General features: G+C 39.6%; 1 protein-coding gene and 1 long non-coding RNA gene across 5 annotated transcripts; one reads left to right on the forward strand and one right to left on the reverse strand.

Annotated features, from left to right (window-relative positions):
* Positions 1-8,451: 8,451 nt before the first annotated feature.
* Positions 8,452-18,328, reverse strand: LOC129348536 (uncharacterized). 4 transcript variants are annotated; one of them, XR_008601111.1, is made up of 4 exons: positions 17,441-18,328; positions 15,253-16,673; positions 9,859-10,017; positions 8,452-8,951 (listed from the first exon to the last, which is right to left on the reverse strand). It is a non-coding gene; the product is annotated as an uncharacterized LOC129348536 (long non-coding RNA). The 4 variants fall into 4 exon arrangements; XR_008601108.1 differs by having other exon boundaries at positions 17,310-18,328; XR_008601110.1 differs by lacking the exon at positions 15,253-16,673 and having other exon boundaries at positions 17,310-17,970.
* selenoo1 (selenoprotein O1) lies at positions 18,306-26,415 on the forward strand. Its single transcript, XM_023299978.3, has 9 exons — positions 18,306-18,965; positions 19,587-19,790; positions 19,875-20,052; positions 20,513-20,643; positions 20,763-21,040; positions 21,151-21,319; positions 23,417-23,602; positions 23,808-23,964; positions 25,115-26,415. Exons 1-9 carry the CDS (start codon positions 18,412-18,414, stop codon positions 25,334-25,336), a joined length of 2,079 nt encoding a protein of 692 aa, XP_023155746.2. The 5' UTR covers positions 18,306-18,411; the 3' UTR covers positions 25,337-26,415.
* Positions 26,416-26,423: the final 8 nt, after the last annotated feature.

Consider the following 26,423-nt stretch of genomic DNA (forward strand, 5'->3'; position numbering starts at 1 on the left):
GAATGAATAGCCCATGTGGTGGCCTCTTTGATTTGTAGAAGATTGTAAATAAACCTTTTGTAATTTTTCAAGGGAACTGTTCATCATTTTTGGGGACTGGGAAAATATTCCACCTTATTTTTTTTATTTTTAAAAAAAAAACAAACATTATGCTGCGCACCTTCCCGGGAGACAGGTGCGTAACAGGCACGTTTTTACAACATGTTGAAAAATCGCATTTTTTTTTCGACATAGTATAGTAAGGCGTTTTTTTTGCGCCAAAATTCATGATGATTTTTTTTTTCAAAGAAAACCTTTCTGGAGTGTTTTTCACGGCCTCCTTTACATTATTTCATCATATGGCACGTTTTTACAACATGTTTGAAAAATCGCATTTTTTTTCGACATAGTATAGTAAGGCGTTTTTTTTGCGCCAAAATTCATGATGATTTTTTTTTCAAAGAAAACCTTTCTGGAGTGTTTTTCACGGCCTCCTTTACATTATTTCATCATATGGCACGTTTTTACAACATGTTTGAAAAATCGCATTTTTTTTCGACATAGTATAGTAAGGCGTTTTTTTTGCGCCAAAATTCATGATGATTTTTTTTTCAAAGAAAACCTTTCTGGAGTGTTTTTCACGGCCCTCCTTTACATTATTTCATCATATGGCACGTTTTTACAACATGTTTGAAAAATCGCATTTTTTTTCGACATAGTATAGTAAGGCGTTTTTTTTGCGCCAAAATTCATGATGATTTTTTTTTCAAAGAAAACCTTTCTGGAGTGTTTTTCACGGCCTCCTTTACATTATTTCATCATATGGCACGTTTTTACAACATGTTTGAAAAATGCATTTTTTTTCGACATAGTATAGTAAGGCGTTTTTTTTGCGCCAAAATTCATGATGATTTTTTTTTCAAAGAAAACCTTTCTGGAGTGTTTTTCACGGCCTCCTTTACATTATTTCATCATATGGCACGTTTTTACAACATGTTTGAAAAATGCATTTTTTTTCGACATAGTATAGTAAGGCGTTTTTTTTTGCGCCAAAATTCATGATGATTTTTTTTTCAAAGAAAACCTTTCTGGAGTGTTTTTCACGGCCTCCTTTACATTATTTCATCATATGGCACGTTTTTACAACATGTTTGAAAAATGCATTTTTTTTCGACATAGTATAGTAAGGCGTTTTTTTTGCGCCAAAATTCATGATGATTTTTTTTTCAAAGAAAACCTTTCTGGAGTGTTTTTCACGGCCTCCTTTACATTATTTCATCATATGGCACGTTTTTACAACATGTTTGAAAAATCGCATTTTTTTTCGACATAGTATAGTAAGGCGTTTTTTTTGCGCCAAAATTCATGATGATTTTTTTTTCAAAGAAAACCTTTCTGGAGTGTTTTTCACGGCCTCCTTTACATTATTTCATCATATGGCACGTTTTTACAACATGTTTGAAAAATCGCATTTTTTTTCGACATAGTATAGTAAGGCGTTTTTTTTGCGCCAAAATTCATGATGATTTTTTTTTCAAAGAAAACCTTTCTGGAGTGTTTTTCACGGCCTCCTTTACATTATTTCATCATATGGCACGTTTTTACAACATGTTTGAAAAATCGCATTTTTTTTCGACATAGTATAGTAAGGCGTTTTTTTTGCGCCAAAATTCATGATGATTTTTTTTTCAAAGAAAACCTTTCTGGAGTGTTTTTCACGGCCTCCTTTACATTATTTCATCATATGGCACGTTTTTACAACATGTTTGAAAAATTGCATTTTTTTTCGACATAGTATAGTAAGGCGTTTTTTTTGCGCCAAAATTCATGATGATTTTTTTTTCAAAGAAAACCTTTCTGGAGTGTTTTTCACGGCCCTCCTTTACATTATTTCATCATATGGCACGTTTTTACAACATGTTTGAAAAATGCATTTTTTTTCGACATAGTATAGTAAGGCGTTTTTTTTGCGCCAAAATTCATGATGATTTTTTTTTCAAAGAAAACCTTTCTGGAGTGTTTTTCACGGCCTCCTTTACATTATTTCATCATATGGCACGTTTTTACAACATGTTTGAAAAATGCATTTTTTTTCGACATAGTATAGTAAGGCGTTTTTTTTGCGCCAAAATTCATGATGATTTTTTTTTCAAAGAAAACCTTTCTGGAGTGTTTTTCACGCCCTCCTTTACATTATTTCATCATATGGCACGTTTTTACAACATGTTTGAAAAATTGCATTTTTTTTCGACATAGTATAGTAAGGCGTTTTTTTTGCGCCAAAATTCATGATGATTTTTTTTTCAAAGAAAACCTTTCTGGAGTGTTTTTCACGGCCTCCTTTACATTATTTCATCATATGGCACGTTTTTACAACATGTTTGAAAAATCGCATTTTTTTTCGACATAGTATAGTAAGGCGTTTTTTTGCGCCAAAATTCATGATGATTTTTTTTTCAAAGAAAACCTTTCTGGAGTGTTTTTCACACCCTCCTTTACATTATTTCATCATATGGCACGTTTTTACAACATGTTGAAAAACAGCATTTCTTTCGACTTAATGTACTATGGCGTTTTTTTGTGCCAAAATTCATCATATTTTTTTTTTTTTCAAAAAAAAAATCATCATCTACATTTTTGTAGATCATTCGTCTACATTTCAGGTGGAATATTCCTCCATACTAACTTTTTTGGCCTACATTGACGGATTTTTTCTAAACCACCCTTTCGGGTCTATATTTGGGGTTTTAGGTGGAATATTCTTTTTAACCAGCCCCTCAGGTCTCTCTGAGGATTTTGGATGGAATACTCTGTTAAGCCAACATTTTAGGTGAATGTTCAAGGATTTTTGGTGGAATGTTCCTTTAAGGTGGATGTTTGAGGACCTTGCAGGTGGAATACTTCCTGAAACCAACCTTTTAGGTCAACATTCAAAGATTTAAGGTGGAAAATTCCTTTAAACCAACCTAAATTTCATGTTTTGATCATTATCAAGTGAGAAACCTCAATCCAGACTCCTCATAATGATGTCTGAGATATATGCTGCTGTTATTTGTTTAGTCCAGACTAAATGACAGAAATCCACAACTGTAATTTTATTTCAGGACTCGGTTCCATGTGATTCTAAAAACTCAACAGCTTTACAAACTCTAAGATTAAACTCTCCCCAAGGATCCGAAATAAGTTGGACTTCTACATGAGAGCTTTAATTGTTCTTCATCTACTTCCTGAAAAGTTTGGTCAATAAAAAAGACAAAAACTAATATTTTCAGCTGAACTAAAGACGGACTTTGTGATTTTTCTGCTCACATGTGTTGTTGTAAACTTACTCTTTCAAATAAATATCCTCCTAACCCCCTGGAAACCAGCGTTTGTCCTGTTTTTGTGTTGCTCCTCGGCGACCCCAGACAGCCGGGTTGTAATGTTTTTTGAGGAACACACCATACTATGACGTTTTTACAATGATGGTTCTACTATGGAACCAGTTTGACATGTTCAGGTGTTCTTTGTGTGAAAACTCAGAGATTTCAGGTATCAGAAGGTGGTTTTCAACTTTCTTTGTTAACTTTCTGCTTCAACTTTAAATTAAATTTCCTTCACTAACCCAGCCCTCTGGACTTCCAGTAAGCTGTGTTCCTATTGGCTGTCCAGGTGGCTGCTTGGTGTTATCAGGAACACCTGAGCAGCTCAGTGTCTTCCTGCTTTATTTAGCTGCAGACAAACATTTCCTCTGCTTCTCTTCACCACTGAACTGGGTTTGGCTCCATTGCTTTAGTCTGTTCTTTAGGCGTTGGCTTGCAGCTTCCAGCAGTAAAATCGTCTTTAATGTGTTTCTTGGTGTGTTTTAGGGCTTTATACTGGATAGTTGTCTTGGTAAATGAGGTTCTTTAGCCACAGTTAGCACATGGTGCTAATGTTTGCAGTGATTAGTGGGTTTGGTCCAGCTGAGTTGTGTCTTTATCTTGGCTGTAGTGAGTCTTCAGAGGTTTTTGGTCAGACACATTCTGTATTCTTGTTTGTGAACCAAGGTTGGTTGTCCAGAAGGTAAGAGTTCCTGTCCTGATTCTCTGTTCTCAGAGGTTCCCTGGTAGGCTGCAGGAGACTTTAGCGTTTGGGTTGTACTAGTTTGGTTTTTGTATGGTTTCATTTGGACGACTATCTTGAGGCCCCTCCATGTGGTTTAGTGAGGTTTTCTGGAACAGTTCTACAAAGCAACCTGCAGCAGAAGAGCCTTTGAGAGTTTTTAGGAAGTTCTGGAGACCAGACTTTAGAGCAGCAGAAACATTTGTCAGCAGTTTGAGCAGGAGAAGGTGATCTTCAGAGTAGAAATGAGACAGAAACCTTCTTGACCCGTGTGGTGAGGTCCTGTACCAAGAGTTTGAGCAGGTTGTGAAGAGTCTGTAGTTCTTTGGTCTGAAAGCACAAGAAGAGTCGACTCATTAAAGGAGAAAACAGGAGATATTGTTGGTTTTTCTGTCGCTCTGCAGTTTCCTTAGACTGAATATCAAGTTTATGTTTTAAATGATTTATCATGTGAGCCCAAGAAGACTTCAATAAACTCCCTCCATCCCCTGGACACAACATATTTTATTACCATGTTAAGTCTTTTTTTAAAAATGTTTTTGAGTTTTAATCATAGTTTTTTCTCTTTGCTTGTTTAGTTTTGTCATCTGTGTAAAAGGTGCTAAACAAATAAAGTTGAATTGATAAACTGAATAATTGACTAACTCATGATAGTGACAACAGAAGTATTTTCATTGTGATTTAAGGGTTTATTTCATTTTTAATGTTGGGGTGAAAATCTTGACAGAAAAAGAAGATTAAAGAAATAAACTACATAACAAAAAGCAATTAAATCAAAGGAAAAAAAATTAATACAATAAAACTATTACAAAGTTTTATTAAAAAGATTTAAGAAAATTAAGATGTAATTTTCTAATTAAACATTTAATTTGTAATTAAATGTTTTGTCTTTTTAAAGGTTTAATAATCTAATTAAAAAGAAAATTAAACATTAAAAGGTGGTAAAACATTTAAAAAGAAAAACCTTAAAGATTTAATTGAAACATTAAATATTGGGAAAGAAAAAAAAACTCAAACAAGCCGATAAAACATTTGAAAAAACAATTAAACATTAAAAAGACAAAACATTTGGAAATCAAATCAGACATTAGAAAAGAATAAAAGGTGAGAAAAGAGCAAAACTAAACATTTAACAAGAATCAAACTAAAGATAAAACATTTGAAAAGACACCAGTTAGACTTTAGAAGATCAAATTAAACAGAAGAGACAATAAAACGATCAAAAAGAGCAAAAACAGATAAAGATCTTAATGCGTTTTCTAGTCTGAAATGAAAACATCAAGTTGTTTCTTCAAACATTTCCTCTTTCTATGTTCTTGGTTTGATTGTGGATAGATTTACTAAGAACTCATTTCAGAAAACTGCTTTCCAGATAAAGTCTACTAGTAGTTGAAGGCATTGATCAAACTAATGTTACCTTCTGATCTCCACAAACTTTACTGTTCAGTGAAGAGAATCAAAAGTTTGTTGAGGATTTCTAAAAAACCCACAGGTGAAGGTCTGAGAAGAACTCAGATGGATGGTCTAAATGTGAAATCAAGACTCATGGTCACAAGTTTTAAGGCTTCTGTTAACCAAAAAGTTCAAACTAACAGAGAAGTACTGAGAAACTTTTAAAATTTCAGTCCTCAGACTGTCGAAAGGTTCAAACTAACAGAGAACTACTCAAGAACTTCTAGGTTTTCAGCCCTCAGACTGTCTAAAAGCTCAAACTCACAGAGAACTACTCAAGAACTTCTAAGATTTCAGTCCTCAGACTGTGAAAAGGTTCAAACTAACAGAGAACTACTCAGGAACCTCGAGGATATCAGTCCTTGGACTGTCTGAAAGTTAAATCTAACAGAGAACTACTGTGGGACTTAGAAAATTTCAGCCCTCAGACTGTCTGAAAGCTCAAGTCCTGAGGACTCGGGAGGTGTGGAGGCTTTGAAAGTCTTGGAACTGAGGGTTCAACCCTCCAGCACAAAGGCTGAAGCCCAACCTCCTGAGAAAAACGGTCGAGTCGGGACTCGAGTTAAAAAAAAAACTCAAAAATGACAAAAAATAGATGACAAATGCGCAAAAAAAAGAAGAATTAGTATCTGAGCGAGTAGCTCAGGGGGATAAGAAGAGGACTACCAAGTGGAAGGTCGCAGGTTCAAGACCCACCACCGGCACTTTTCTTTGTTTGTCTTTGTCAGGAGTTTGATAAAATTTAAGAAGTGTCTGGTCTTGAACCAGCGACCTGCAGCTCCACAGGCAAATCCTTAACTCACTGAGCTACAGATCAGATGAAAAGAAATAAATTCGTCGTCCCTTTGACATCGTAGTTCGTGTAGTGACCACATGGGCAGAGCCAAGGCGGAGTCTGGGTGGAGTCAGGGCGGAGAGTAGGCGGGGAGGTGGGTGGCGGCCTCCCCCCTCTACTCCCCCGCCTCTCCCCACCACCCACCACACCTTCCCCCGCCCGACGAGTTCTTCGAGTCTCCACGAGTTCTTCGAGTCTCCATGGGTTTTCCCGAGTTTCTGGAGTTTCCACGAGGTCAGAGGCTGAACAAGCTGTCATGAAGAAGTGTTGAAGTCGGCCAGGATGGACAGACTTTTTACAGAAGGACGATGACTAGAAGAGCAGGTCTTTAACCACCATCCATGAAATCCATGGAGTTGGCTCCAGAGAAATGAAAGAAGGTCAACTTTTATCAACCTCCATTCAGATGTTCAAATTGATATCTTTACTTTGACATTTTTAGCACCACAAACCTTTAGTATCACACTTCATTATCATTTATTAGGACTTTAATGGAATCCACCAGCAGATTTAGTTTTTGTTGACAAACTTTATTCTTGTCATCGTGGGACTGCAGTATTTAAAACTGTTCCTTCTATTTGACCTGATGTTTATTAGTTTTAGTGGAGAAAGTTATTTTAGTTGTCGATTAGTCTCTTAAAAACCAAGTAATAAATTGGATTAGTCAAGAGGCTTAAATTTCTTACTTTGTCATATTTTAAATATGACCAAAAATATAAAAATAAAGTGTCTTGAGACAATTTGACCTGTATTTGGTGTTATATAAATAAAATTTAATTAAAATTGTATGTATCTTGTAATGTTGGAGTAATTCAGCCATATATGTTGGAAAACACATTTTCTATGTCCATTAATCTGTTGATTGTTTTCTACAGTAATTCATTTCTTGTTTTGGTTTATAAAATGTCAAACCCAAATATATTCAGTTTACTGTCATAAAAACCAAAAAGATTTACATTCATGATGCAGGAATCAGGCAGTTTTTCACTTTTTATCTTAGTTTAGTCAGAAAGATAGTTGATAATGTGTGAATTGTTGCAGCTTGTGAGCCATAGAAGGTTTTAATCTTTGGGGCCGAGTGTCAGAAAACATTTAGAAACCAACATCAACAAAACACTCAACAAAGATTTGAACATCATTAAAGGGAAATCCAACTTTTGCATGACAATGTCTAATTAAAGGACATTTATTTCCAACGTAAATGTGTGATATTCATCCTCTGGAGCTTTCTCTTCACATCGTCTTCCACCTGAACTGGTTTGGTCGGGAGCATGTGCAACAAACATTTGAAAAACTACACTTTAACATCAATGAATGACACCGAAGTTTAATCTCTACAAAAATGAGACTGAGTCTGGATGTGCTGCTCTGTCATTAACTCCTAAGTTTAGGGAAAGTTCAAACAAAAGAGTTCAGATAAGACTTGAGAATGAGCTTATTTTGAACAAACGTCTCAGACGTTCTGAGCTTCAGCACCTCTAGCAACATATTTTAACAAGCAACTCAAGAGATCCAGAAGTTGGAGAGAGTTAGCTTTAGCTGAGCCAAAGAACATGTGGGACGCTAACCTAGCAAACATTTCAGACTTTTCTCTGTGAATTCTGAGAAATAATTTACTATTTAATGACAGAGCTACACATCTTAACTCAGTCTCATTAAAACAGACTCTAATTCCGTGTCATCCATCCATATTAAAGTGCAGTTACCCAAAATGTTTGTTGCATGAGCTCCAACAAAACCTGTCCAGGTAGAAGGCCACTTTGACAAACAGGAAGTGGAAGATTCCAAGCAGATTTATAGAAGGGGGAACCGGACTGTACCAAGTGTGGTCCAGTAAAAAGGGGTGTTTTGTGGGTTTTTAAGGCTGATAATGATTATTAGTGAGACATTTGGAGTAGATATTCATTTGCAGTAAATGAAAGTATTTAAAATCTTGGAGTTAAACTTAGAAGAACACAAACTAACAGAAAACTTTGTTGATACGTTTTTGTTTTGTTTACAGATGTTAAGTTAAAGGAGTTTTATTCGTGACGTATAACCAATCAAATCACTCCAGAAGACAGAGCGACCACAGGTAGATAAAGGTTCAGAGCCAAAGTAGCGCCATTTTTAAATGTATTTATTACCATAAATCAGTAAAAAATAAAATACTGATAATCAGTAAATCAGTCGGCCCACAATTACTACAATTCTACAATGTATGTCTCTTTGCTTTGACTTGTTATTTGTACAATATACGATGTATATGATGGCATTTTTTCATACCAAAGGCTATACTATGATGTTTTCTAAGAGACATACGATGCTACCCTGTTCTGGCCCTGGGCCACTGCACTCCTCCTCTGTTGTTTTCTGGATTGTACTCAGCTGCATGCCTTCGTCCACCCGGCCTCCGTTGACTCGTCCCGCCTGCCGTCTCTGGAGCTGAAGCTGGATTGGAACAGACCAAAGTACAGTCCAATCACGATGCCAGCTGCCTCTCAAAAGGCTCCTTCATCTGGCAGGTGGCAGCACTTCTTCTGAGGGGAAGCTGAGCTGGCCCAGCAGAACTTTGGAGATGTGTTCCAGTGGTTGGTGGATGTGTGGGGAGATAGAGAGGGACCTTTGAATTGTTCAGAAAGGAAAACAGGGAACCCATTGGTAGTTGAACAGGAAGAACAGGAAGAACAGGAAGAGTTTTTTTTCGTATTGATTATCTTTTACTTTGTTCCTGGTTGGAATGCCCATCAATGTCAACATGAAGTTCACTTTTAGTTCTGCTGATTTATTTTTATTTTACTAACACCCACTTGTTTTTAACCCCCTCACATGTTATGTTGTTGTAAACTTACTCTTTCAAATAAATTCTCGTCTAACCCTCTGGAAACCAGCGTTTGGACTGTTTTTTGTGTTGCTCCTCACCTACTGACAGCTGTGGACTAAAGGCTATATTGTGACGTTTTTAGAGCGACAAGCGACATGCTATACTATGATGTTTGTTGGGCGACACGCTATACTATAGGCTTTTTTAATTGACATATTACTGTGATGTTTTTTTTTTGTTTTTGTTTTTTTGTTTTTTTTAGCAACAAGCAACAAGAATTCGAACGGTTTTAAAAGTCACAATGAAATTATTATTCTATGGCATTTTTTAGATGACATATTATACTCTGATGTTTTCTTGAATTACATGCTATTTTGACAATATACTGCCCTATGACATTTTTTGAACCACATATCATACATGACAATTTTAGGCAACATCCTATCATTTTGCGCTTTTTGAACCACATAATAATCTATGTTTTGTTTTTTTTTCTTGCCAACATGCTGTACTATGAACTACAGGCCATACTATGTTATTCTTGAGTAAAGCATACTATACTTTGACATTTTCTGAACTACATCCTATACTATGGCGTTATACACAGAGTGCTTTGGTTACATGTTGATTTATAATCTAGATTTTTTTCTGTTTGGTTTTTGACAGGATTACCACAGACCTGACTGTGAACACCGTCGACACCCACCTCAGGGAGACGCTGCCTAAGATCTCAAGGCTGCTTGGTCGTGGTCTTTCTGGCACATACTCTTCCAAGATGAGCCGGGAAGTTTAACACTGATGGAATGACACCAGGTCTAAGCCGACAAACTTCCAATTCCTCCTCAACCCATAGTCTCTGGGAAACCTACATGGAGTAAGAAAAGTAGACAGAGAAGTAATTAAGCCTGTACACAACATATTAAAAAGAAATCATGCTAATAAATTAAGTACAAAGAACCGAATTCGCCAATATACTGGAGACCAGAGCTATTTAATTTGATAAGTATAACCTTGTTTAGCAACATTTCAATTATTTGAGAGCAGTCCTAAAGAACTGCCTGTAATCCCAATCATAAAATGGGTTTGGAGGAAGAACATAGATGGTAATCTGGATATACATGAGTTAGGCTTTATAACTACTATTGGTAGTATTGGTGGTAGTAATAGTAATGTGACTACTACTACTAGTAGTAAATACTGCTGCTGATACTGGCACTGCTACTACAACTTATAATACTATTACAAATGCTGATACTACTTCTACGACTCTAACAGCTGTTTATACTACTACTGCTGCTTGTACTTTTAGTATTACTACTACTGCTTGTACAACTATACTACAGCTACTATTAATCGTCTGGTATTTGGTTGTGAAGCTGCTAGCTCGCCTTAGCGTTTTGCTAGTGGCTAACTAGTTAGCTCTAATAGACTGGAAGCTCTCAACAAGATTTCATAATGAAAATTCAAAATTTTTTTTTTCAATTCAGTTTTATTTATATAGCGCCAATTACAGTCAAATTGTCTCGAGACGCTTTACAGAACCCATATGCCTGACCCCCAGAGCAAGCCAAAAGGCGACAGTGGCAAGGAAAACACCCTTTTAACAGGGAAAAAAACCTCGAGCAGAACCCGGCTCTAATGTGGGGGGACCCATCTGCCTGCTGGCTGGGCGAGTTGAGAGGGACAGAAGAGGTAGAGAGGTAGAGGGATAGAGATAGAGGGGTAGAAGGTTACAGTTGGTGGGAGAACAACCACACATCTGAAGCATTCAGGTCTGGGACCAGGGACACTCGGAGAAAGGACACAGGGAGAAACAGAGTTAGTGTAATGCAATAATGGTATATATAGTAAATACAAAGGTAGTTAGAGAAGGGCTCAGTGCATCAAGAGAGGTTCCCCAGCAGCCTAGACCTATAGCAGCATAACTAGGGGCAGACTGAAGGGACGTCAAGAGGGGAAGTCAGTTGTGCAAATGAAAACACCAGCTCACCCCGTCAGGGTCCCCCAGTCAGCCCTAACTATAAGCTTTGTCAAAAAGGAAGGTTTTAAGCCTGGTCTTAAAAATAGAGAGGGTGTCCGCCTCCCGAACCCAAACTGGGAGCTGGTTCCACAGGAGAGGCGCCTGATAACTGAAGGCTCTGCCTCCCATTCTACTTTTAGAGATTCTAGGAACAACAAGTAAGCCTGCAGTCTGAGAGCAAAGAGTTCTGCTAGGATAATATGGTACTATCAGGTCTTTAAGATATGATGGAGATTGGTTGTTAAGAGCTTTATATGTCAGAAGAAGGATTTTGAATTCTATTCTAGATTTAACAGGAAGCCAATGAAGAGAAACCAGTATAGGAGAAATATGATCTCTCTTGCTAACTCCCGTCAGTACTCTGGCTGCAGCATTTTGGATCAGCTGTAGATGTTTCAGAGAGCTATTGGGACAACCTGATAATAAGGAATTACAGTAGTCAAGCCTAGAAGTAACAAATGCATGGACTAGTTTTTCTGCATCACTTTGAGACAGGATGTTCCTGATTTTCACAATATTTCTCAGGTGGAAAAAGGAAGTCCTACAGATTTGTTTTATGTGTGAGTTAAAGGACATGTCCTGGTCAAAGATAACGCCGAGGTTCCTCACAGTAGTACTGGAGGCCAATGTAATGTCATCCAGAGTAACTATATGCTTTGAAAGCAATTCTCTAAGATGTTTGGGGCCAAATACAATGACTTCAGTCTTGTCTGAATTTAGTAGTAAGGAATTATAGGTCATCCAGGTCTTTATGTCCTTAAGACAATCTTGCAGTCTAGCTAGCTGATTAGTTTCATCTGGCTTCATAGATAAATACAATTGAGTGTCGTCAGCATAAGAATGGAAATTAATACAGTGCTTCCTAATAATATTGCCTAAGGGAAGCATGTATAATGTGAACAGTATTGGTCCTAAGACAGAACCCTGAGGAACTCCATGATTAACCCTAGTATGCTCAGAAGAGTCATTGTTGACATGCACAAACTGGAACCTGTCTGATAAGTAGGATTTAAACCAGTCCAGTGCTGTCCCTTTAATGCCAATACAATGTTCTAGTCGCTGTAATAAAAGTTTGTAGTCAATTGTATCGAATGCCGCACTAAGGTCCAACAAAATAAGTATAGAGACCAGTCCATTATCTGACGCTATGAGAAGGTCATTAGTAACTTTCACCAGAGCTGTTTCTGTGCTATGATGCACTCTGAAGCCTGACTGAAACTCTTCAAACAAGCTATTCCTTTGCAAATGTTCACATAATTGATTTGCAACTATTCTGTCCAGAATTTTAGAGAGAAATGGGAGGTTAGAAATTGGTCTATAGTTGGCTAAAACATCTGGATCTAGAGTGGGCTTTTTAAGTAAAGGTTTGATTACAGCAACCTTAAAAGCCTGTGCTACATAGCCTGTTACTAGAGAGAGATTAATCAGATCTAACATTGAAGAATTAATTAAAGGTAAAGCCTCCTTGAACAGTCTAGTTGGGATAGGGTCCCAAAGACATGTCGATGGTTTGGATGTAGAAACTATTGAAATTAGTTCAGAGAGATGTATGGGAGTGAAAAATTCTAAATATCCATCTGGTCTTACAGCCAATTCTAAAGCATCTGTACTTGATGATACATCTGTGACATTTGCAGGAAGAGCCAGATTAATTTTTTCTCTAATCGTAATAATTTTATTTGTAAAGAAGCTCATGAAGTTGTTACTGCTCAAAGCTAAAGGAATACAAGGTTCAACAGAGCTCTGACTCTTTGTCAGCCTGGCTACAGTGCTGAAGAGAATCCTGGGGTTGTTCTTGTTTTCCTCTATTAAAGATGAATAATATGTTGTCCTGGCATTACGAAGAGCTTTTTTTTATAAATTACTAGACTATTTTTCCAAGCTACATAAACTTCTTCTAAATTAGTGGAATACCACTTCCTTTCCAGCTTTCGGGACGCCTGCTTTAAAGTCCGCAGCTGGGAATTCTACCAAGGAGCAGGTCCTCTCTGAGATAGAACTTTCTTTTTTACAGGTGCAACACTATCAAGTGTTGTACACAGTGAGGCTGCAGCATTATTAACAATATAATCCACTTCTGTGGGGGTAAAATTATAATATTTCCCTTCCATTATATCAGTAAGTGGTGCTGAACTAAATAGAGAGGGTATTATTTCCTTAAATTTAGTCAGCGAATTGTCAGACATCTACTGTAATGATATTTATTCTTAACTCCAATACAATCTATTGTTGTAAATTGAAATGTTATCATAAAATGGTCAGAAAGAAGAGGGTTCCGGGGAAATACTGTTAACTGTTCGATTTCTATGCCATAAGTCAGAACGAGGTCAAGGGTGTGATTAAAACTATGAGTTGGTTTATTTACATGTTGAGAAAACCCGATTGAGTCTAATATAGAATTAAAAGCAGTCATAAGGCTGTCACTGTCCATGTCAACATGAATGTTGAAGTCACCCACAATAATGACTTTATCTGAGCTGAGCACTAAATCAGATAAAAAGTCTGAGAATTGAGATAAAAACTCAGAGTAAGGAGCAGGAGGACGATATACAACAACAAATAAAACTGGTTTCTGAGCTTTTAAATCTGGATGAGAGAGACTGAGATTAAGATTTTCAAATGAACTGTAACTAGGTTTAGGTCTCTGGTTCATTTTTAAGCTAGAGAGGTAAATTGCTGCCACTCCTCCTCCTCGGCCTGTGATTCGAGGAACGTGACAGTTAGTATGACTAGTGGGAGTTGATTCATTTAGACTAACATATTCTTCCTGCTGCAACCAGGTTTCAGTCAAACAGAACAACTCAAACTGGTGATCAGTTATCAAATCATTTACTAACAGAGATTTAGACAAGAGAGATCTAATATTTAACAGACCACATTTAATTGTCCTGTTTCTTCGCTCAGTTGAAATAGTGGTATTAATTTTTTTTAGATTTTTATGGTTACTATGTCTTTTGTTTATTTTTGAATTGTTTAATTTATTGAATTTTGGTGGTCGGGGGACAGACACAGTCTCAATAAAGCTAACTGAATTCCTGGAGGGTGACAGCTGTGAGGAAACTGCAGAGAGGTGTGTAAGACTACAACTCTGCATCCTGGTCTGAACTCTGGGTTGTCATGTTTTAGGAGTTCTAATAAAATCAGCCATATTTCTAGAAATGAGAGCTGCACCAGCCAAAGTGGGATGTACACACTAACTTTGGTGACCTCCGATTGGCGTAACCGGGTGTCATTACCGCCGACATGAATAACAATCTTACTGTATTTACGATTACCTTTAGCCAGCAGTTTCAGATTTGCTTCTATGTCGCCCGCTCTGGCCCCTGGGAGGCATTTTACTACGGTCGCTGGTGTCGCCAGCTTCACGTTTCTGACTATGGAGCTGCCAGTGATCAGAGTTGGTTTCTCAGCAGGTGTGTCATTGAGTGGGGAAAAACGATTAGAATCGTGAAGCGGTTTGTGGTGTCCCGGGACAGCGGGCTTGAGCTTAGGACTACGTTTCCTACGAATTGTCACCCAGCTACCCTGACTTCCCAGCTGCTCGGGAGCTGCTAGGGGATGGCTAGCAGAAGCTACACTAGCAGCTATGCTATTGCGGTCCGCACCGGCTAAAGGGGCCTGTCTAACAGCTAGCGGGGTGTTTTACATGGTGCGGAGCCGCGCTTCCAATTCAGAGAGCCTCGCCTCCAAAGCTACAAAGAGACTGCATTTATTACAGGTATCGTTATCACTAAATGAGGCAGAGGAGTAACTAAACATGTGACACACTGAGCAGGAAAGAGAAAGAGAGAAAGAGGGAGAAGCCATGCTAACTGCTAAGTGCTAGGCTAGCGGACAGAGATAACAGATTAATTTAGAATGAAGTACTGAGAAGGTGCTTGAGGAAAACGAGTGTATGTTACGATTCAAATATTACCGCTACACAGACTTAATGAATATCAAATTAGATGGAGTGTATAAGCTACAAGTCACAGAACACAACACAGCGATACAACAGGAAGTGACGCAATACGCTCAGCGTAAGGTCAGACGTCAGCAGTCGAGAGAACAGCCGAAAAAAGAGCCAAAAACTATTCTTACCTATGAAAAGTCATTCCAAGTTTCCTTGTCTCAATCGTACGACGCAGTGTGCAATTGTATGCAGCACAGTGGGCCGGCATACTTGTTTCCGTTTTCATCGGAATGCACTGAAACTTTTCCCCCACTAGCTTAGCCTCGCTGTAGCCGCAGCTCAAAGGGGCGTGTCCTATCTACTCATTCATATCTATGAGAACAATGGTGGCTGCACATAAGGACGCTTGACGTTGATTAGCTGCGTAAATACCATTATATACAGTCTATGGTAACTACTTATTTGAATCGCATCATTGGCTGCAGCAGCCCGTCACCGGTCACTCATTGACTCACATTGGAAAAATAGCACAGAATGAATTGTTGTGTGTTTATTTTCAATTTAGGTTGGATTTTTTTTTGTGCACAGCGCAGATTTTCTGTGCGCGGAGACCGTGTCAGCAGTGCGCAATCGCGCACACGTGCAGCTTAGAGGGAACAGTGCTTCATAGTTTAGTATGTCATCCAAAATATCACTAAAACGTCAGTTTAGTATTTCGTCCAAAATGTCATTAAAACGTCATAGTATGTCGTGCAGAATGTCACAAAAATGTCATAGTTTAGGTTGTCATCCAAAATGTCATTAAAACTTCACAGTTTAGCATGTCGTCCAAAATGGGGTAAAACTTCACAGTTTAGCATGTCGTCCAAAATGTGGATAAAGCGGCATCGTTTAGGATGTTGTCCAAAATGTTACCAAAACTTCATAGTTACTCTGCCAAGGAATGGCGGAGTTATGTGAAACATTACTCAAAAGCGGACCCACAGATTTGGATGAAATTTTCAGGGAAGGTCAGAAATGACACAATGACCAAGTGATTAGATTTTGGCATTAATGCAGCTTAAAGTCTGGATCCATGGATTTGTTAAACATTTCCCATTGGGAGATATAGCTGCTGGCATGGCGTTGCTGTAATCATGAAGTGAACACTGTGTCACTTGCCTGCTGAAGATGACATGATTGCGATCCCACTACAAATTGACTGTGATTTATCAATTAGAAATCCTACAAGGAATAATTGATTAAACTGTGGGGTGTTTCCGAGTCCTATCAATTCCTGCTGCCCGCTACATATTTAGGTCACGTGATGTGGCAAACCCCAGCCAGAAAATGGTGACGCTAATGATCTTTCACAAAGCCTTTATTTACATTCAGCCGTCAGCCTTATTTTGAACACAAATTCACTTTTCTGTCCTTCACTCCTTTCTTCAGGAAACCCCATCAGAGCTTGTCTCCATTCCAGCTAGGTGCTTCCAAGTTTAGACACATCCTTTGCTAGACAGCAACAGCGTGGAACCGTTTTCTTTCATCTTTACATGAATTTTCGGACTTTTCGGCAGCGTCTTCGTCATGTCAAAAAACGCTTCTTAGATAAGCACTTCCTCTGCCGCTGGAATGGTGACAAAATAAAAGCCCGTCACATTAAAAATATGCCTTCAAAATAAAAGCATGGAGGAAACGGTTATTTTAACACTAGTGTAATCAAGTTAGGGCTGGTGAGGGTCTTCTGGTTTCCTTTAACACGGAACCGACAACGCCACCTAGGGACTTTCACCTTAAGAATGTTAACAATCCTGCCTCTCAACAGAGGGTTTCCCCTACTAAACACAGGTACGTGCACAAATGAATACAGAGGCGTGTATAGAAAAACATAAATACATTTTTTTATTCTGGTACAAAAATATGTTCAACACACACTAATGTTAATATAAATGCAGCTATTAAAACTGGAAGTCACACAGGCCCTACGCAGCTATGGAGGGGAGAAACTTGACTACTGAGCCAGAGAACCAGCCACGACAACCTGAGGATAAACACACACGGGAAAAAACGAAACTAAACTCGAACCAAGCAAACTCATACAAAACTAGGCAAACCAACTACAAACTAAAAGAAAGAAACACAACAAAATAAACAAGCGGAAAGACAAGGCAACAGAGGCAAAACTGTAATGAAACAAAGAAATGTTTAACCACAATCAAGCAACAGAACGATAACAATAAGCACAAACAAACATTTTGGTTACCTCGGCTGTCCGACCCTACACGTGCATGACGCCGCCGATAAGCAGAGACACCGTCGGCGGACTCGGCACTGCAGCCACAGAAGACTGGTCTTAAAAGAAGAAACAATATTAATACAAAATCTAAAGCTTACCAGTGTGCCGCATGCTGCACAGCGCGTATCTGTCCAAGAGTGTTCAGGAGCATACTGGAGCTATGTCCGTCAATCAATTTGAACCCCCTGCTGCAATGGCCAAACCAATCATTAGTTCCCCCACAGCTGTATGGCATGGTGGCTCATCAGCCGGTCACACCAGCAAAACAAAGGCTTGCAAAAAGTGATGAACTGATCAGCAGATCTTTATAAGAGTAATTTACACACCATTCGGTATCCATACATAACATGCACATGCATAACACATGCCTGTGCTAAGCACAAAGTAATTTTTTCTTAAATATTTCATACGTCAGAAATGATACACCAACTGAGCAGCCTTGGCAGAGTACTGCGCTCTCTGAGTGCTGTTCTTGTTTCGTCTGTTGTCCGACATGCCATTAAAACGTCATAGTTTAGTATGTCGTCTAAAATGTCACAAAAATGTCATAGTTTAGTATGTCATCCAAAATGTGGAAAAAACGTCGTGTGTGTGAATGTATGTATGTGTGTATGTATGTGTGTGTGTGTGTGTGTGTGTGTGTGTGTGTGTCTGCGTGTGTGTGTCTGCGTGTGTGTGTTTGTGTGTGTGTGTGTGTGTGTGTGTGTGTCTGAAAAAGACCTTTGAGCTTGCATTGTGATAAAGGGGATCTTTTTAAACTTGAAAAAAATGTAGAAAAAAAGAGAAAACATACACTGGATAATATAATAATAATAAAATTATGCCGTCCAAAATGTCACTAAAACGTTATAGTTTAGTATGTCTAAACTATTATGTTTTACTGAACTGAGCAGACTTGGCGGAGTATCGCACTCTCTGAGTGCTTTTCTAGTTCCTGTTGTTTACAGTCGGACAGATAGTAGTGGTGCACCGTGTCTCGCAAACATCCGCTGAAGCAACAGGATTATGAAAGCATGATTAGTGACCGCTTTCTAACTGCGCCAGCGGCTGGACAGATGGTCCGCCTTGGATGGCTTATTTAGGACCTCGGCTGGGACCGTCACGCGTCTTCCTCCCCAGTGTGTCCGCGTTCAGACTCCTCGGCTCGGTCGGGATGGACGACATGGGTCTAGGGGTGAGTCGTTCCTCGCTGGAGCGGCTCGACTTTGACAACGTCGCCCTGAAGAAACTTCCTCTGGATCCGTCCGAGGAGCCCGGGGTGCGGCAGGTGAAGGGAGCGTGTTTCTCCAGGGTGAAGCCGCAGCCGCTGACCAAGCCCCGGTTCGTGGCGGTGTCGCAGGAAGCCCTGGCACTGCTGGGGCTGGACGGAGAGGCGGTCCTGAACGACCCCCTGGGGCCGGAGTACCTCAGCGGGTCCAGAGTGATGCCCGGATCCGAGCCGGCTGCGCACTGTTATTGCGGCCACCAGTTCGGACAGTTCGCCGGGCAGCTGGGCGACGGGGCGGCCTGCTACCTGGGGGAGGTGAAGGTGCCATCCGCGCAAGATCCAGAGCTGCTCCGGGAAAACCCCAGCGGCCGGTGGGAGATCCAGGTGAAAGGAGCCGGACTGACCCCTTACTCCAGGTACAGGAAGTTTCTTTCAGTGTCAGTTTCTGAGGATTATGGAATAAGTGTTGACTATTAAATTAACTGTGAGCCATAAATTGTCAACAAAAAGTTCTCTTTTTCATTGTATTATACACTTTGTGTATTTTGCATCTTGGTATATTCTTCAGTTTTGTTAGTTGTTTGTATTGCGGTGATCGCTTTCCTCTTTCTGCTTGCAACTGTAATCACAGAACTTCCCTTTGAGGATCAAGGAAGCATTTCTATTATGTTCTATTATTTCAGCTTTTTAAATGTAAATATTTTGTGGCTTCTTTCCTCCTTTATTATAATAAACAGAATGTTTTTGGGTCATAGACAAATTAAGGCGTTTTTGACGTCATTTTGGGCTTTGGGAAACAGATCCTTATTTTTCACAGTTTCCTGACAGCAAATTGAATGATTGAGGAAATACCGGATAAGATTAGATGGACAATGAAAACAATTGTTCGTTGCAGCCCTGGCGTTTGTTATTATGTCGCAGTTTATAGTGTTAGAAGAGACAGATGGGACCTTTTTCTAAATCTGTCATTTTAGTTCCACTAAACAGTTGAAAACAAGAAAAACAAAACTTGTATATTGTCCCTCTCTCCATCACAGACAGGCTGATGGCCGTAAAGTCCTGCGCTCAAGTATCAGAGAGTTCCTGTGCAGTGAAGCGATGCACTTCCTGGGTGTTCCCACCACCAGAGCCGGTTCTGTAGTGACCTCTGACAGCAGGGTCATACGGGACGTTTACTACAGCGGGAACCCTCGTCATGAGAGGTGCTCTGTCGTCCTCCGCATCGCTCCTACTTTCCTCAGGTGAGTGCATGTTGTCCTGCTTTCATCTGTCGCTGATGTCTGAGCTTCTGAAGATGTTTACCCATGAGCTACTTGTCTTCTCAGGTTTGGATCCTTTGAGATCTTCAAGCAGGCCGATGAGTTCACAGGCCGCCAGGGTCCGAGTTATGGACGTGACGAGATTCGGGGTCAGATGATGGATTATGTCATTGACATGTTCTACCCCGAGATTCAGCAGAACTACCCGGACCGGGTGGAGAGGAACGTGGCATTCTTCAGAGAGGTCAGAGCACGAGTAACGTTCTCACACGTCAAAGAGTAAAATGGTGCTTTAGCAGTAACTGAAAGATTACTGTTTACTCAGGGTTAACTTAAACCAGCACACAGTTGCTTCAAGGCCTGGCATTAGATTGGAAGCCAAGAACATTTGGATCCTCTTATCCTGTTAAGCTGCTGTAGATGGTACTAAATGTGCTGAGTCACTGCATGATTCAGCACACTGACAGAATTAGATAGATACTGTATTGATCAATGCAGCGGCTGCACGACTTTCCTAGAGCCTTTGCTTCATACAAAATCAGGTTATTAACCAGGATTCAGGCTTCTGACATTTTCCTCATTGAATTACGAGGAAATCATCTCCTCTGTGCTGCCCAGGGATGTTTCCAGACTAAGATAAATTTGGAGATACAGTACCCATTCATCTGTAATATAGGATTGCTGCCCTCTCTTCTTGTATGTAGGTGATGCTTCGTACGGCTCGACTGGTGGCTCAGTGGCAGTGTGTCGGATTCTGTCATGGGGTCCTGAACACAGATAACATGAGCATCCTGGGGGTGACGCTGGACTATGGTCCATATGGCTTCATGGACAGGTCAGATACCGGCAGAGTATTTTCTGATTGACTGTGACATCATCATGCAGGACTTAAAACGCTGTTATATTAATCATTATTCTCCATCTGTGGGTTTGACCTCTCTTCATCCCTCTCAGGTTTGATCCAGATTTCATTTGCAACGCCTCCGACAACTCTGGTCGGTACTCTTACCAGGCCCAGCCGGCGATCTGCAGGTGGAACTTGGTGAAGCTAGCGGAGGCTCTTGCTCCAGAGCTGCCACCGGATCGGGCTGAAGCTGTTATGGACGAGTACCTGGATCTGTTTAACCGCTTTTACCTGGAGAACATGAGGAAGAAGCTGGGCTTGCTGAAGAAGGAGGAACCTGAGGATGAGCTCCTGATCACTCAGCTGCTGCAGACGATGCACAACACAGGTGGGATATATGGAGGAGAGCGTTATTCTGTACATTTTTTCTTTCAGCCTTATTATTGATGACCAGTGCACCATCATAGTAACATCTTCAGTTCTATCCCTCTCTTCCAGGTGCTGACTTCACCAACACCTTCCGTAGCCTGAGTCATATTTCCTGCCCCACTGAGGGACAAAGCGAAGGAGACGAGGATCTCGCAAAGAAAGCCACAGACCTCCTGCTGGAGCAATGTGCCTCCTTAGAGGAGCTCAAAGCTGCCAACAAACCCTCTATGGATCCACGGTGAGCAACTCGAACCCACATACAATGCAGAATGTGTCATACCATTACAGCAATTGTTTTGTCTGTCCATCTGTTCACAACGTTACTCAAAAACAGATTAACAGATTTGGATGAAATTTTCAGAGAAGGTCAGAAATGACACAAGGACAGTGATGCGGCTTATAGTCTGGATCCACGGATGTGTTAAAGATTTCTGTATCATTGTGAGATAGTGGCACGGCGTTACTGTAACTATGACAACAAATGAACACTACGTCAGCTGCCTGGTGACGATCACATGATTGTGATCCTACTACAAATCCACCACTGCAGACTTATCAGGACTTATCTGTCGGAAATAATATGAGAAACACTTGATTAAATTGTGGGGGTGTTTCTGAGTCCCATCAATTCCCACCACCCGCTACATATTTAGGTCACGCGATTCAGTATCCATACATATGGTAAATGGTCTGTATTTATATAGCGCTGTACTATATCAGAAACGATACCCAAAGCGCTTTACATTATACATCACATTCACCCATTCACACACACATTCACACACTGATGGCGGAAGCTGCCATGTGCTAACCACGACCCATAAGGAGCAGTTAGGGGTTCGGTGTCTTGCTTAAGACATGTGATGAGGAATACAATGATGTAGAATCCCAGTGACAAGGACATTTTTTATCGTTCTGAAAGGTTTTTGACTTAATAAAGATATTTGCATTGTAATAATGAGGTTGAGCATTTAGCAGTGGATATCTGAGCAACAGCTACAGGCCAGATTGCCCTGAAATGTAGTTTGGAAATGGATGTTTTCTAGAATTTGATTCCCGTAATTTATATTCAGATAAATGATGCCTCTTCTGACCAGAGCCACTGCCTTTGGCCCATAGGGATATCATACTGTACCTGTAAGGTTAAGGCCTTAATTTAAAACATGTTATGAATATTTATGGTGGCAGAAAACAAAGCATTTATACTATTTTGTATTCAAAATTTCATGTGAAATATTGTAAGATTAGAGCAATATACCTGAATATATTTCTGCCTCCCAGGGTGTGGAATGTGTTGATGGTCTGTCTTTAGGCACCACCCTTAGAACAAAATTCTGATTTATGGCTCACTTCATGGAAAATTATAACAATGCTAAAATTACTGGTATTATGCTCATTGTCCAAAGCTTTAGTTTTATTTGATGTGATGCATGTTGCAGCCACTGGGTGACACTAGTGAGGCTCTATGATTGTTTTATTTAACACTTGGCAAAGGGAAATGTTTTGGAAAAGTTGATACAACTCCATGCTACGGTGTTTTGAATCAGCATCATTTGCTGTTTTTGATCACGACGCTGATATCAAAAGGCAAATTTACTGCAGAAAATAGCGTCAGCAAACACAACTGATGCATTCAAATGACACAAAGGACCTTTGTCATTCATTTGGAGTCATGTTTTTACCAAATGGAAATTTGAAGTCTAGCATCAGTGCAATATCACACAGAAAGTATGAAGCTAATGGGACCTGCAGAGGTGGGTTATAAGTTTGTATGTTTATCACTTTCAGAAATCTAATTTAGTGCAGTTTTAATGTTTTCTACTACTGACAATTTGTGCAGTCTGACCTCTGTCTGTTCCAATTTTGAAATGGGATTGGAAAATATTTAATTTGATATAAAGCCAAACTTAATAAAGCTGTTTTACTTTCTAGAAGTACCAGTCTGTAACATCACCACCCCAAACAGAAACAAAAGAAAATCTGCAGCAGTCATTTGTCACAGACAAGAGAAACAACTGCAGAGAAAATATACAGTTCCTTTCTGTGTTTGTGTACAGGACTGTGTACACACAATTATATCTGCTGCTTTATTCAGATGCCAAACTAGAAAAAAAACAGAATAATCCGAAAACCACACTTCAACATGTTTCCTGCCTAATCTAATCTTGATTTTTGCACATCAGTGGGATTGAATGCACAATAGAGATTATCTTTTTACCTCATTTTCCCCACTAAGTCTCCAGCGACTCTGGGATCGCCTGCATTGGCAGCACTAGTCCTGTTTTTTCTCCAGGATGCCAATAAGGATTATAACTGTTATGTTTTCTGTTAACAGTGAGCTGGCGATGCTGCTGTCTATGGCTCAGAGCAACCCAGCGCTGTTCCAGATGATCTCAGACAGAGCAACAATAGTGAGACAGTTAGAACGACTGAGCAGACTGAAAGACCTGATGGAGACGAGCCAGGAGGAGCTGAGAACCAAACACGCTGAGGAGTGGACCTCCTGGATCACACGCTATAGGTGAAATCAAAATACTAGGCAAGATTTTAGAAGCAAACAAGAGGAAGTGAAGGGACCAGAGGAGATATTTTTTTGGTTATGGGTGGACGTGTGACTGCTAAAAAGGGGCGGGTGGACAGAATGAGGAGGAAATGGTGCGTCGAGGCGGATGTTGTTCCATTACTGTATCTGTCTGAGTGAGTGCTTTGCGTTATCTCTGCCACAGGAAACGTCTGGCTCTGGAACTGGAGGGCCAGAGCGATGTGCAGGCCGTGCAGGAGGAGAGGGTGAAGGTGATGGGCAGCGCCAACCCTCGAGTGGTGCTCAGAAACTACATTGCCCAGAATGCCATAGAGGCCGCTGAAAACGGTGACTTCTCTGAGGTCAGGTTGTGGTCTGATGTGATACTTGTTGGTTAGAAACCTTCAACACAGGATGATTTAATGCAGCCTTATGTCAAAGCATTGGGTTGTTAAATTTTAAATCATCAGGGGCTTTATGCTTGATGGTCTCCAATTTGCTTGAAACTTTTATTTTATTCTACATTATGAATATTTAAAATGGCATCTGTGAATTTTTAGATAGATAGATAGATAGATAGATAGATAGATAGATAGATAGATAGATAGATAGATAGATAGATAGATAGATAGATAGATAGATAGATAGATAGATAGATAGATAGATACTTTATTAATCTCGAGGGAAATTCAACAATTTTTTCAGACAAGTTATTGAAAAATTCCCTGCTGAACCACTATCGGCATTTTCGCATTGAAATTTGAAGCGGTGTTTGAACGACTAAGATAAAAGCTTAAAATTTTCAGTTATTTGTCATCATGCCATTGATTCAGAATCAGCAATATTGGACAAGTAGATCAAATAATCTCAGATTATGACTGAGTTTAAATATTTAAACTGTCATGAAAAGCCCTATCTTTGAGCTCATATTAATAAAAACATTGGTGATGCAGAAGTCAACTAGTGATAAATTGTGAACCATATGTAGTTGCATGTTACAGTAATACAAAACAAAACATATAGAACACTTGTATATGAAATACTTTGTCACAAAATGAAAAAAAGTTTTTGATTTCATTGAACTTTCATAACTGATTGAGCAGATATGACAAGTTCTACCAACCAATACAAAAATATTGCCATTCTAATCCAGTCTAAAAATGCAGAATATGCCCATATTAGGAGATGTATATATTCTCTTAGGTAAAATTTGACTAATATATTTATAAATATCTATATTTTATGCTACAAAATAGCAGACAAAACAGAGATGATCAAGCAGAAATTGCTCTTTAAATTTAGGGATTTAAGATGGAATGACCCCATGTGATTTAGACTGTCCTGCATCTGTGCCAGCATTCAGTTTTTACATTAACATGATTTAAAAGATGCAAAATGAGGATAAGTAGGCAGCTCACTTACACCTTATTCCCTTTTGCTCTCTTCAGCTTCAGTGTTTCACTTTCAGGGTGTTCACCTGCTGTCACCTCTCACTTCCTCTCTGCGCTGCAGGTCCAGCGAGTCCTCAAGGTTCTGGAGAAGCCGTTCTCCGATCAGCCGGGTTTGGAGCTTCCTGCCTGGATGGGTGGAGACGGAGCCACGGCACAAGCAGAAAGAGACGAAGGAGAGGAGCAACAGCAAGAAGCATCTACGTCTACGTCTAGAAACGCCGTCCCCTATGACAGCAAGCCCCCTGCTTGGGCCCAAGAAATCTGTGTCACATGATCTTCGTAATCACTTCCTTGACTGCTGGTTGTCCTGCTTAAAGTAATAAGAGAGTTTACTGGTGTTTAACTCATATATTTTTACCTTTTATATCCCACCACACACTCTTCTAGCCAAACTCTGCATTTCTTTGGCAGGCAGCATCAAGGAAGTTAGCATGAGGCAGGACACCTCATAGGTGAGCTAGATGGCACAAAGCAGACAGGAAGTGTTGAGTTTGGTTGCACAGATACAAAAAAATCCAATCTTACCATATCTGGGGAGAAGAGAATCTGTGAAATGGCTTTTAAATTGTAGGTTGCTTCCAAGTTGCAGTGAGTTTTAATGCCAAAAGTTGGTAGATGAGGTCAGTTGACGATTCCTGAAGGGAAAAAGGTTGGATTTTTATACAATACTGTGCACATGTGCAATTTATTATGCTGTATAGAAACTCAGCTTGACATATTCTGTCTGTTTGGTGTTTAGTAGCTATTAATGATGAGTCAGACAACAAGTCCGCCAGCGACCTGTCTGACTCTGACGAACCGTGGGGTGTCGCCTCAACAACATACCAAATAATATGACGTGTTTGTGTGTGAGAGTAATGATGATTTTATGTCTGCAGGTGAAAGGGAGCAATTGCACTTAATTAAAAAAAAAAAAAAAAAGCCGCAGTAGGGAAACACGCACAATATATTTTCCAATTATAAAAATGGTTGCCTTTTGCCATTGTCATAGCACCACGATCATAACTCACCTTTTTAGTTATCCGCTATATCCAGTAACCATTGTGACTTCAACAAACAAGTTATGGGAAGGAAAAATATGAGAATTTCACTAACCAGGCTTGTGGTTCTTCAAAAAGAGGAAGTTTAGAGTAAATTTTGCCACAGATATGATTTTGAATGAAGGGAAAACCCCTGATACCCATTCATGAATTTGAGATTATTGAGTTCAGCAGTACTGATATATAACTGGCACCTTTTGATCTAATTCTGTCAAGTAGAACACACAAGACATGATGGGATTGCACTGAGAATCTCTGTAATTTTTGCTTAATGGTTGAGTTCTTCCTTAACCTGTTTCAATAAACTGAGCATTCAATGGGACATTGTGC

The sequence above is a fragment of the Amphiprion ocellaris genome, chromosome 3 (genome assembly GCF_022539595.1).
Source record: "Amphiprion ocellaris isolate individual 3 ecotype Okinawa chromosome 3, ASM2253959v1, whole genome shotgun sequence".
In the NCBI taxonomy this organism is placed as follows: Eukaryota; Metazoa; Chordata; class Actinopteri; family Pomacentridae; genus Amphiprion; species Amphiprion ocellaris.